Below are 13,249 nucleotides of genomic sequence, written 5' to 3'. Positions count from 1 at the left end.
ACCCCCATGTGCTTCCCTCTCTCCTCTATTTGGGTCATTTGTGAGAGAAAATGGTATCCGTCACTCGAAAGTGACGGACACGTGCCGTCACAAATGAGATTTTGTGTTAGTCCATCCACAAATTCTTCTTAAAGTGAATGGTCGGATTGACTATACATTGTGATAAATTTTGTAGACTCAAGTGAATTAAAAACTAAAGGTTGTTTTAGAAACATTACATCACAACATCCACTTTTTTAGTCCATTCCCAAATCTCTCTCAAAGTGTAGGGTCGGGATGACTATACATTTTCTGTTGACCCACCTTTTGTTCATTTTTCATTTTTATTTGTCAGTCTTCACAACTCCTTTTACCCAAATGAAAGCCCCTAACCGCCATCCTGTTATCAAAATCTTTATCAGCATCATCATCTTGTACACCAGATTTATATGTCCACCCATTTATGGAATAACCCAAATCAAAATCAATATCAATCAGATTATCTCGCCGCATCGCTTTGTTTGGCTTCATCAGCAGGAAAAAAGATTGATTGTGTTGGGAGATCAACGAAATCAATCTGATTTATTTGTCCTTGGTATGGCCTCGCCATATTTTTATTTATTTCAATCTGCTATGTATTTCTTCATCAGCAGCACCATGTGGCACCATCATAGTCGTATCTCCATCATCACTGGTCACCCCTTATTTATCAGGTATAGTCTGATTTATTTCTATGTTTTGATAGATCTTTTATTTTGATTTTGATGCATGTGTAAATGACATACCGGTCGATCTTGCTGCGAGTCTGATCTTCCAACGGAAGATTTTCAATCTTGTTTCCATCTATTTCTCCTTTGTTAATTTCCTTATTTATGTTTGAACCAGCTGCCGTTGATCGCCTGCATCAGAAGCTCCATTGCGCATCTCTATAATCGATTCTACATCATCATCGGTGCATCCTTAACTATTCAGGTATAGTCTGACTTATTTTAAAGTTGTGAGACGATTTTGATGTCGATTTTTATGCATGTCAAAACGATAATCTTCTTGTTTTCGCGGATAGTCGGATGTCCCAACTGATATTGTCACAAGCTTGTTAAATTTTGGTTTGTCTGTTTTTCCCACTTTATTTCTACTTTGGAAATTATTTTAATCATGTGTGAACCAGTTGTCTATTAAGTGGATTTCACGCGTCCCCATTTTTATCAAGTGGGCAAGATAAATCAATGTGAATACGTGTCTTCAATTTAAATCTTAGACTGGGTAGTATAAATAGAGATGATCAAAAAATATTGATTCCTTTGTAATTGCTGCGTTGGTATCTATCATCGAGGAGAAACTTTAAAAATGAAATTGTTTCTGTCCATAATCTGAGATCTTAATCAATTACTAAACAATCGTAACCTACTGTTCAGCTGGAGTTAACTTATACCGTAGGTAAATCTGAAAACACTTCGTTGAATACTATATTTCTTGTGTAACCCTTATACATCTGTCCTGAATCGTCGATGAAAAACTTTAGACCGTGCGGTGACGTCGTGCGTGATGCTGCCACATATAGCTGCCCATGACTGAAGACCGGCTTAGGTAAATATACACCCACATGGGTAAGAGATTGACCTTGACTCTTGTTTATAGTCATAGCATAGCAAGGCTTAAGTGGATATTGCCTTCTTTTCAAAATGAACGGAATCTTGGTATCTGAGGATGTCATCATAATCCTCGGTATGAGCACTTGCTTACCAACTTGAGACCCCGTAATGATTGTCGCCTCTACTATAAATTCGCCAGTACGTGTGATTATTAGTTTTGTGCCATTACATAATCCTCTGGAGGGGTTTATATTCCGTAGTAGCATAAGGCATTCCAACCTTTAGCTTGACTCATGGTTGGCAGCCTTGTAGCTTGAGGTCGTTCAAGTACTCGGTCGGATATCTTTGTGAATTGCTCCTCGTTGTCGATTGACGAAGCACAAACCTCATCACAACTCTTGTAGACCTTGTAGGTGCCTGGCATTAAGTCGACCATGTAGTCATTAATTGAGTCGGCGTTCTCATTTAACGGGGTGAGAATCGCTCTTTCTCTCAGGTAATTGTGGTCTTTTGTCCTATTTAAGAAATCAGGATAGATCTCTTGGACCATGCTTTTAATGTCTATCTTTCCAGTACTATAAACATAATCATCTGGTATCTTTATCCACGTAGCTTCGTCTTCGTGTGGCTCGCCTCGCTGGAGCCTTCCGTCACCCATTGCCAATAGCCACTCATTAAACTCTTGATTCTTCCTCCTAGTCTCCACATTTCCATCTGTTTCACTCACACGCATACTCCTTTTCAAGAGGAAAACTTTACATGTCTTCCAAATGTACGATCTGCTGATTGACGCTTGGACTACTTCTTATCTCCGTCCCTTAGGGATTATAGGCAGCACTTGCCTGAAGTCGCCCCCGAGTAACAGAACTTTACCTCCAAACAGTTTTGACGACGCCTCGGGCTCTTTGAAACTAACAACATCCCTTAACGTCCGGTCTAGTGCCTCGAAGGCGTGTCGATGGTCCATAGGTGCTTCATCCCATATTATTAGTGACGTTTGCCGTAGTAGTTCTGCAAGTTGGCTGTTCTGTCTCACATTGCACGTAGAATCGTCAAATAATTCAATCGGTATCTCGAATCAATTTGTGTGATGTCCTACCTCCGCAAAAGTAAAGCCGCGATACCGTAGTTTGTATATAATTGTTAATCGTGAATGTACTAATATGTATAGCATGCCTGTGTCTTTATATACTTACCTGATGAGGCAACATTTAGAACAATCCTGTTTGTAGCACGTAACTTAGCCGAGATTGTTCCATATAAGAATGTCTTTCCAGTCCCTCCATGACCGTAAACGAAGATCACATCATCTGTCTTGTTGTCCACAGCCTTGATAACCGCTTCGTATACATCTGTCGTTTCATAAACATAACAATACTTATCTTCAAAATTAAAATAAACATTAGGTAGATGTAATTTTGCCCGCCTTGATTACCTAATTGTTCTTGATTTAGCAGTTTCCTCCTTGCCTCACATTCCGTTTGCATTTGTATTTTGTCGTACATCTTCTCCTCCATTATGAGCTTATTTTCCATGCCTTCAACATCTGACTCATCCGGCTGTGGCATGCCCTTTATATCCTTTAGTCTTTTCCCGTACTTCATTAGGATCTTATCAAGTTCAATCAAGGTATATGTCTTTTTGGCAGAGTCTGAGAGGGTAAGGTCGGGGTACCCAAATAATCTCCTCTTCTTCCTCTCTATGTCTTCCGACATGATGGAGTAGTTTGTCTCCCATAGATTAGTTACATCTGTGATTTCACAAAACAGTAGCATTGTGACAAATAGTTCTCGTAGCTGTGACGGCATTGCCCATCGGTTTGCCTCATTCATAGCGTCATTCCATTCCCTGTCATTATTAAGTAGTCCATACGCATAGCATGCTTCTTTGAATGTTGGACACACGCGTTGATTCACTGTCCGTATTTCCTCGTAACTTTTTGGACCTTTCACTATGTTGAGAAGAAGACGGAGATAATATCTCTCTCCGGCAGTGGGATGGACGTAAGAAATTCTCCCAATGCACCTTCCTTGCTTTCTTCTCTTCCACCCGTCATCCCAAACATACTTAGTAGGAAACTCCGCATAGGAAAGCTCTCGTGCCTCTGGAGACTCCTCATTTACCCTCATCCATGCTGTTAACTTTGTCTCCGCGTTGCTCTGCCTCGCTAGTACCACCTTAAGTATGTCATCATCCCTTATTAGTACAGCCTGTTCCCCTTCCAGGTGTACTGGTAGTCGCATCACAGACGGGTTTCTTTCTTGGATGTCGAACTCAAATATTCGCCATGCTGCCTCGGATGCCGACAGGTACCTACAATCCAGGTAAGACTTTATCTCATCTGCTGCGTCGTCCTTTATGACTAAAGTAGCTTTGTCCGGCCCTTTTGCGATGTACTTGAACAAATACTTGATGGCTCTTGCAGTATTACACCATTCAACGTTGATGTGTGCGTCGAACATCAACAGCAAGCCGGGGTTATACGGCACGATTGAACGGTTGTCCATGTAATTGTCTCCCTTCTTTATTGTCCTGGTCAATTTAAACATATCAAACAACCTCTGTTAATCTTGCTTTGGATGTTAATCTTGCTTTGGATTATAAGTACTGGTGTGTTTTGGTAATTTGAGGTTGTTAGTATTCTCTGTTATAATACACAAGGTAATTTAACTATTTGATCTACAACTATGTAACATAACTACATGTGGTTCTCAAGTACCTTTTGTTTTCGCGTCGTCTGTATACAGGGTACCCATTTTGGTCTAATGTAGTTCCTTTGTTAAATGACTTCGGGTACTTCTTACTGCAGGTGTTGTTCACCATGCAAGGGCAACTGCGATTTGCTTCGCCGCACGGGCCATGTACCATGAAACGGGACACAGTTCATATAAAGCCGGTTCTCTGTCCTTATCAGGTATTTCCGCGTGAATAATGCTATCGATATAATCAGTAGACAGTTCAACCTCTTCCTTCTTTAACCATAATAAAATGTGTGCATGTGGCAGCCCTCTTTTTTGAAATTCGATGGTGTACACATCTGTGGAATTGTTAATTTCTTATTAATATATATGTATTATGAATCTAAGTTATTTATGGTCTTTTGCATTGAAAAAGGTACCTGCGATTGTCGTCCCAAAATAGCGCTCCGTCTTTAGGCAGTGTAGTAGTTGCTTAAGTTTCAACTTGAAGACCCTGGCCACAATATCAGGCCTGTCTTCAGGCCTCTGGTTTGGAATGTACTTTAACATAGCTTCGATCTCTGGCCACCTGGAATTTGCTGTGAAAGTTATAAACAAATGAGGATTTCCATACCACCTGCAAATTGCCATTGCATCTTGATAGCTTTGGTACATATATCTTGGGCTTCCTGTGAATGAGGGCGGCAGATAAAATCTTTTTCCGACTGCATGCCCAATTAAGTCACCTTTCTCAACAGCATCGCATATATTATTCAGTATATCACATCTGAATAAGTCTTGGTTGTTTTTAATATACCATAGCCTATCCGATTCAATCGCACAACAACAATCCACCAAGAACTGTTGGAATAATCGTCCACCACATAGCCAAATATGGCCTTCTGAGATTCTTTGTTGTATCCTGTAGGCGTAGTACTCTCGCATAGTTACATTTTTCCTTCTCGACGTCTCGGGCTTATCCTGGTCAGTATAATACGGTATATCTAAGTGGTAGTTGTCCTCTCCGTACGGAAATAAGAGCGGGTATTGTAAGGCCATGTAAGACGGGTGTAGTTCACTAATTGTTTGTAATCCAGTTGATTTGTGGTCAATCACTATATCCCTGCCTTTTGTAGTACTACCTTCAGGACTGACTATTAGTGCGGCTATCTCAGAGGCTGTGGGGTTATTATATACCTTGTCTTTCTTATTCCGTGAACCTAACAATCTAATGGATAATTGAACGTCATTGTCCTCCCTTATTCTCTCTTGCGCCATCCTAAATACTTGAGTTAGAGGATTTACCTCGTCAAGCATGTCCTTGAGCTGCAACATTATACCTTGGTCTAACTTTGGACTACCCTCCTCCTTTCCGATTGTTCTCTCACGCAACAGTAGTTCACTTGCTGTATCGTAAACATATAGTTGTGAGTATCTTTGGTGGCTCCCCTTCTACGGGCGTAGTGACCCTATACGGTGAAGAACTTGACCACTTATCCTGAAAACATACGGACCTGGTCTCTTATTTACAGTCTTGTCTATTTTTGCGCCCATGGAAGTGAAGGAGTAACAGGAGTTGTAGAGTCGAATGTTCTGCCTAAACATTATGGCCTCTGATTCGTTTGTTGTCATGAGTCTATATAGGAATTCAGGTGGGGGCTTCACCTTTATTAAACGAATTTTGCCATCCCTGCAACACATATTGAATCTTGTTAACTTTTTTGTACTCGTCTTCTTTATCCTCTCTTCAAACCACATAATCGCTTCACACTTAGGACATTTGTATTCCGGGTCACCTAGGTAGAGATATTCTCTCCCTGAACTTGCGATACCTGAGTCTATAAATAAATTATTGTTAGGTTATTATAAAAGTGTGAATGTCTGAGAAAAGAGACTGTGTAACAAACGGCGTAATTTGTCTGGTGAGTTTTCGTTTTATGATGAATGTGTGCGTTTCTTGAGAGTTAATATAGTGGAAACCTGTGTGGCGAACTTGGCTATCAACTTGCATAGGATCATCCTCCAGCTGTGTTCTTTTTTTTGTTCTCTGTTGCTGAGGTTCTGTCGTGCTAATCCCCACAACTCTTTTCCTCTTTCTTCCGGTATTTTCTGAATGTTGTGTACACTGATTACCGTTAGTATTATTTTATAAGCGTAAAGCTCTCAGAAGGAAAAAACTGTAACAAATATCGTTATAGGTCATGTAGTCAGAGTATTATTTTCGCGGTTAGAAAGAAGTGAACCTGTGCAGGGAAGTCGGCTATTAGCTACCAGGGGTTCTTCTTGCTGCTGCGTTCTTCGTTTTGTTTTACGTACTGCGTACTTTCCGTCTTTGTCCTCCATATCACTTTTCCTCTTTCCTCTCGATGCTTCTGATTTTTCTGTCGACATTGTATTTTTTTAAAAAAAGTCCAGTTCATGGGTGTATATATATTGGATGCTGTTGCTGGTTAATTGACGCCTAGATTATATTTTTACTAATCATAGTAGGGATATTGAGCGGGAGTATAATTGTCTTTTCATGAAGAATATGTGCAATTTTTGAGATTAAAGAGAATTGAACCTGTGCAGGGAAGTTGGCTGTGAGCTGCCAGGGGGTACTCCTGCGGCTGCATCCCTCTTTTTGTTGTACGTTGCTGCGTACTTTCCGAGCTGTCCGCCACATAAATCTTTGTCTTTCCTCTGGATGCTTCTGATGTTTCTGTGGACATTGTTTTTTTTTAAAGTGCGTGTTAATGGGGTGTAAGTTAGTTTGGTAATTATTAAGGAGATTACTATGTTTGTGTGTATATATATTGGTTTTTCGCTTGGTGGTCGACTCTAATAGAAGTAGTATTTCGAAACCGTTTATGTTTCTTATTGATCTTGTATCGTGGTTTGTTAGGTTTAATTATATATTATATATATTTACTAATCATAATAGGGATATTGACTGGGAGTTGATTTTTAATAAAATCAAACTGTACAACAGCATCCCTGATTGTCTGCACTATGAGAAATTTAATCTTTAATAATTATATTCTAGCTCTAATTTTCTCATTTGGTATATCTACATGTTCTAATTTTCTGTATTGTCCTTGTGTAGGTTTTATCTTCCTTGTGTTGGGTTAGAACACACCATGATTCCGAGTATTGTTTACAGGTATGTTGATTGATAACCTCTTTTATTTTTATTTTATCGTAAATTTTGATGGTCTACCTAATACGTGACTATTCTGTGCAATTGATTATGTAGCACATGAAATATAGGAAATTGAATGAGAGTAGGTTGTATAAATAATATCAATGAGAAAAAAATAATCGTAATAAAAATAATTATACTGAAAATGATAATGATAATGATAAAGTTAATAATACTAATAAGCTTAGTAATCTATTTATGCAAACACCAGAAAAAAAAGAAAATGAAAACCATAGTAATCTATCAGTACATTAATAAAAATATCGCCATAAGCTAAAGCTAAAGCTATACTATTCTATTATGATGTAGTGGGTAAAACAAATCTAGTTTAATTAACTAAGCTGTTCTTCTTTCCTTCGGAATTGTTAAGTAATCTTTACTCCTTCAGTAGCCACCTAATTCACCTTAGTTCACCTGTGAAACCCGCAAAGCACAATGATCATTAAGTATATAATTGGATATGAGTAGCAATTCTGATAGTGGTATAGTAATAATGAATGTTTACCTATTTGTTCTGTTTCGTTGCTGAGTTGCGTCTCTTAGTGGTTTTGACCTCTTTTTGTGTGTCTGAGGCTTCAAGATCAATTACTGAATGGGCACGTTTCCCAGCAATTGTTGATTTAGCTGTTAAATTAGCTTCCTGTTTACAAATTAGCGTTGCCGTAAGTCGAAGTAGGAACATAAATAAGGCCTCACAGTAATCAACAAAAGTGATAAATACCTCGACTGTAGTGTCATCTAAAATGTTGATGACGTTGAAACAGTTATCGCCTTGATTGCCGTGGTTTGTTTTGACAACTTTAATTTTGAATTGAAATTGTTTTCCAATAAATGTGTTTTTCATCAAAGTTGGCAATGGGATGTAATCTTCATCATCCTCCTCCTATAAAGTTGATACACAATTATAAGACAACAATTTGGCTATGCGGAAAGTAGGGACTGAAAGCAATAGATGAAGGAGCATTACTAATACCTCTAATTGTTGTGCGTCGCTAAGAGTAGCAGCATCCTGGCCAATTAACCTTTTGGCGTCCTTGTCAAATATGACAAAAGTTGCAGTAGAGTCTGAGTCTTGTACTTGTAACTCAATTCTATATCTGACAGTAGCGTGGACAATGTTTAAGTACACATATATATTATAGTAACCTAAAAATATAAGTATTGAAGGTAAGAAGATACCTAATAGTTTGAGTCTCCATTATTTTTTCACAGTTGTTGCAATAAAACTTGGAATTTTTAAACTGTGACCTGGTTGTACATTTAATACATGATGGGTAATGCCAAGGTTTTTCGGAAATAATATCTCTCACTTCTGCAATGCAGTAGCAAACCAGATCCTACATTCGCAGCGATATGATTAGAAGGCATACATAATTTCAAAGGTAGGCTAAGGTGAAAAGTTAATTGCTAATACCTCTTTGTAATCCGTACTACAATGCATAAGGATGCTACTGAGGTCCATTTTCATAATATCATTGGTGATACATACAATATCTGAATCTCCATTCTTTGAACTGAAATTTGGATTATTATAATCAAATAATAGGGGTATGAATAAAACATGCTTAAAAAGCAGTTTCCATAAAAGGCCGTTCACTTTTTAGAAATTCAAATATGTAAAGATTTACCTGCAGGTTTCCATAAAGGCGTTCACTTCTGGGACATCAAGATTAACATAAAGACTACTTGCATTTGATGTTGAGATACTGTTATTGTGGACAAGGCCCTCGGGAACTGCGTCCGCGGGATCCACACCAGGCATAATCGACTCGAGGTTCTTTCGAATCGAATTAAGACATATTAGAGTCGCCACCAAGTTTTTTGGGAACTTGGAACCGTTCAAGTCAACTTTACACCTTTCATCGAAAAGCATAAAGCCCATCGACTACGAGTGATTAAAGATAAAGACTTGTACCCTATATCACTCGATTTGAATGACTCTCGTAATCCAATGGTATTTAGACGGATCCACAAACCATAGATCTTGAGTAAGGGGTGAGGGTACGTGTTGGGAAGCCCATAAGGACACCCAACCCCGCCCGTCAATAACGGCCTCTACTAAGTCAAGTATAGATTTCAAACAAGGTCATAGCTACTACGATATATGAAATGCAAACATCGTTTTAACCCTAACATGTGAAGTTTCTATGTCGATTTAGATGCAACTAAACTAACTTTGTCAAAGTTGTAATTTAGCATGTGGGTTGATTGATCTAAGCAATATATGAACGAAAGCAAACAAGGCTTAGGGGGAATGGGGGAGCCATTGGGATCTACCTATTACAAACCAGGCATTTCATGCCGACACCACAATAAATTAAAGATACAACTCGATCTAAATACAATTGCTACATACAAAACCGTACACGATACATTACACGGCCATTCGGCCTAGGAAACCGTGCACAAGAGGGGTGGCCCACGGCTTACATGACTCACGGCCTTGGGTCACTCCTCGTGATGTGTGCTTTCACTTAATCTCATCGAATTAGACATAGGGCTACGCACCAAAGCATGCATTAGCATAAACCGGGCCATGTTGCTTTAAACAACATGCGATTTACTACGCTCTTACAAGCATTGGGGCACAACCATCTAACCAAACAAGACTAAGGTTTTTGAAAGAGGTTTTGACTCGATAAAAGAAAACTAACTCGAAAATTACAACTCGATAAACAAACTATAAATTACGAGCTACAAAACAACAAAGAACAAATGATAAACAAGAAAAGAAAAACGAAATGAGAAAGACGAGAGACACGGCCAACTCACGGCCCAAACCACGGCCACCCTCACGGCCAAGACAAGGCCATCCTAGTTCCTAGGTTAGGTTCATTAGTTAGACCGAATGATTGCGAAACGGATTAGAAAACGAGTTATAAAACGAGTTATAAGACAGGTTGATCGATTGAGAAGAAACGCGCGAGTGTGTATTCTACACGGCCTAAAGGGTCCAATTAGGTCACGATATCATAAGATTAATGCTTACTCGTCGAGTGTTAATAGGAAGGTGCTAATCACGCACTCCTATGCTAGCGAGAAATTAAGTGAAAAGAAAGATGTATTCAATTAGGTTATAGAATTGTTAATCGATTTTTAAAGCTATGTCGATGCCACCTATCGTGTCTAATTAGGTTATTAAATTGATCTAATGTCATCTAAATAAGTTATGTGTTAACAATCAGAAGTCATACTAACATGCAACGGGTCCTAAGGTGGATCGAATTGGCCGAGACAAACAAAGGGTCAAAAATGAGGAGCGAAGTTAGAAATTCGTTTTATTTATGCCCTACCGTGAACACGAGGATATGTAAATGAGACGGGGGTGTACGACCGACTGATGTAGCGGTTTCTTTTCCCATCTCAAGTCAACGCGGGTGTTCATGGTGGTACTTTAACTCATACTCGGACTAAACTAGTTTCATAGTTAATTTAAACGATAAATAAAAAGCGATAAACAAAACAAAACAAACTATAAGAAAAACAAACATAAAAACGAAATAAAAAAAAGGAGAAAGAGGAAGATTTGATGCACCCTCAACCTACATGTATCGTTGACACCGTCTTGGGTCATAATCGATGGTAGATTTTATCTCGAGAGGCCGTCGTCGACGAAGAAACAAAGCAAACACGCGTTTTTATCGAATCTGGACAGCAACTTTCAAACAGCGATTTCTCCCTCGTTTCACGATGAAAATTCGATTTAAAAGATGTTTTGAAAACTATAAAGAGAGGATAACAGAGATATTAAAGCAACCCCTGCTCGTTTTGAGATATTGGGCACGAAAAATGAGCACAAACAGAACTGGACAGACAGGAAAAAGCCGCGAAAACAGAGTGTATAACACTCTGTTTTTCGAGGGATTTTGTGTACTCTCAAGGGCAATTTGGCTCGTAAATCTTTGTCTAATGTGTAGATGGATGTTATGTGGTTAATTAGGAACAAGAAAATCGAGTTTTGATGGAGGTTTGAGGGAGGAACGAATTGTTTTTCGAGGAGGACACACAAACAGTTTCAGTTTGTATGTCGGTTTTGTGGAGGGTTTTTGAGAGGCAATTAGGGTTTGTTTCTGGAGTTTAAAGCTTGTAAGTGAAGGTAGGATGTATATAGAACTTAGAGGCCTGAATGTATGGTGAAGGGGTGGTATTTATAAGGAGTTAAAGTAGGGTAAAAGAGAGGGAGAGGCAGTCGGGCCTGCTCACGCATAGCTGCTGTCCAGCAGCTTTTGTGAGGGTTTGAGAGGGGTTTTCTTGGTTATTAAGCTAGGGTAATATGGGTAGGATACTAGGGTATGGGTTAGGGTTAATGGGTACGGGTTTTGGTGGTATTTGGAGCGGGTTTTGGGCTCGGGATTGAGCTGCCAAAACAGGGGGGCTGCTCGTGTATATGCGGGCTGTTGGGGGGTGTTTGGGATGGAATTTGGGCCGTGTTTATGGGGGTTCGAACAGGGGTGGATGGGTAGAGGCTTAGGTTGGTTAGTGTACTCGATATTCGTGCCAACTCGTAAAGAAAACGGGCCCAAAAACCGAGCTAAAATCGAGCTCAAAAACAAGCTTTTAAAACGAGTTTTCTTCGCTTTTAAAATCGATTTTTCAAATCAATTAACACATTAAAATAAATGATTTTTCAAATCAAATATATTCATAAAATGATTTTTCAAATCAAATATTTATTTTATTTTCAATAAAATAAACTTGGGAAAATAAATTCAAAATAAAATAAAATAAATTGAATTCACCTAAAAAAGCTATAATTTAAATATCATTTAAATTAATAAAATGAACTCACTTAAAAAAACATTAATTTAAATATCATTTAAATTAATAAAATACTTCATCGACGACGCCCATTCTACATCGTAAAACGAGCTCCAAATAATGACAATGACAACTAAAGAATACATGTGTCCTATCATCATCGGGTGTTTGTCGGGTTCTCTATAAATTCCAATATCGACGGATACGGGTATCTACAGAGCCCCCACTTTGACTGAGGCTTGGACAAGGCGAAAGTCAAAGTATACCCCAGTCCCTTTCGACCGAGGATTCTTGGTCGTTTATAGTCCCTTAGACTTGCGTATATAAGCTACTTGACCATAAGAAGAGATCATACCCGAAACTTCGTTGGGGATTGACCCTTGCTTCGTTGTGTCAAATTATCGTCATTGGTCGTCGACCCATAAATTGCATATATGGTGGATTGAGCCTTATCCTTAGGCGCCTACGTATCCGTTTCTGACGGAATCAAACCGCGTCGTAGTTTAAGAATCGGTGACACATGCCCAAAGTTTATCATCTGCGACGTTTGTCCAAAATTCATCATCTGTTGACATTTGCCCAAAGCTTATCATCTCTTTGGCAGGTGCCCAAATGGGACGGGACTTTCCAAGGAGGTTGCCGCTGCTTTCATCATTTGCTTTCGGCCTACGGAATTCTTCCATTTCATACTCTTGTATTGAATTGAATTCGAGTGGATGTCATCCTTTTCATCTTGATAATGGTCTCTGAAGCCAACGGCCAGAGCCCCCGGTTTGCAATGGCTCTAAAGTCGAAGACTTTAGAGCCCCCAGTTGAAGCATATCCTGCTACATTCGAAACACAAAAACGTACTAGCAATAATCATCACATAAGCACATTTGGATCATCGATCCTAAAATTAGATCATTTGAAAGATTGGGTCATCGACCCGAAAATTGAATTTGAAAATTTTGAATAATTGGGTCATCGACCCGAATTTTGAATTTGACATCACTTGGAATGTTGGGTCATCGACCCGAAATTTGATCATGTTGAAAATTTTGAGTAATTGGGCTATCGAC

The 13,249-nt window shown here is 39.0% G+C and overlaps 1 protein-coding gene and 1 long non-coding RNA gene across 2 annotated transcripts; one reads left to right on the top strand and one right to left on the bottom strand.

Moving 5' to 3' along the window:
* The first annotated feature begins 354 nt into the window (after positions 1-354).
* LOC141609112 (uncharacterized) lies at positions 355-4,460 on the top strand. The gene is made up of 3 exons (XR_012527217.1): positions 355-692; positions 865-951; positions 4,381-4,460. It is a non-coding gene; the product is annotated as an uncharacterized LOC141609112 (long non-coding RNA).
* A 197-nt stretch (positions 4,461-4,657) lies between these two features.
* Positions 4,658-6,960, bottom strand: LOC141608023 (uncharacterized). The gene is made up of 5 exons (XM_074427373.1): positions 6,813-6,960; positions 6,521-6,630; positions 6,230-6,374; positions 5,764-6,087; positions 4,658-5,655 (listed from the first exon to the last, which is right to left on the bottom strand). The coding sequence occupies exons 1-5, from the start codon at positions 6,958-6,960 to the stop codon at positions 4,658-4,660; spliced, it is 1,725 nt and encodes a 574-aa protein (XP_074283474.1).
* Between the last annotated feature and the right edge of the window lie 6,289 nt (positions 6,961-13,249).

This window comes from Silene latifolia, chromosome 10 (genome assembly GCF_048544455.1).
Source record: "Silene latifolia isolate original U9 population chromosome 10, ASM4854445v1, whole genome shotgun sequence".
Taxonomy (NCBI): Eukaryota; Viridiplantae; Streptophyta; class Magnoliopsida; order Caryophyllales; family Caryophyllaceae; genus Silene; species Silene latifolia.
Note: the sequence above shows the minus strand (reverse complement) of the source record. Positions and strands in the feature narration are given on the sequence as shown.

Coding starts and splice junctions, on each gene's coding strand:
- LOC141608023 (XM_074427373.1), bottom strand. CDS start 6,960: ATGTCCACAGAAACATCAGAAGCATCCAGAGGAAAGACAAAGATTTAT. Junction 6,375..6,520: donor AGCAGCAAGAAGAACCCCTG/GTAGCTAATAGC, acceptor AACGGTAATCAG/TGTACACAACATTCAGAAAA. Junction 5,656..5,763: donor GACTGTAAATAAGAGACCAG/GTCCGTATGTTT, acceptor TTTACGATACAG/CAAGTGAACTACTGTTGCGT.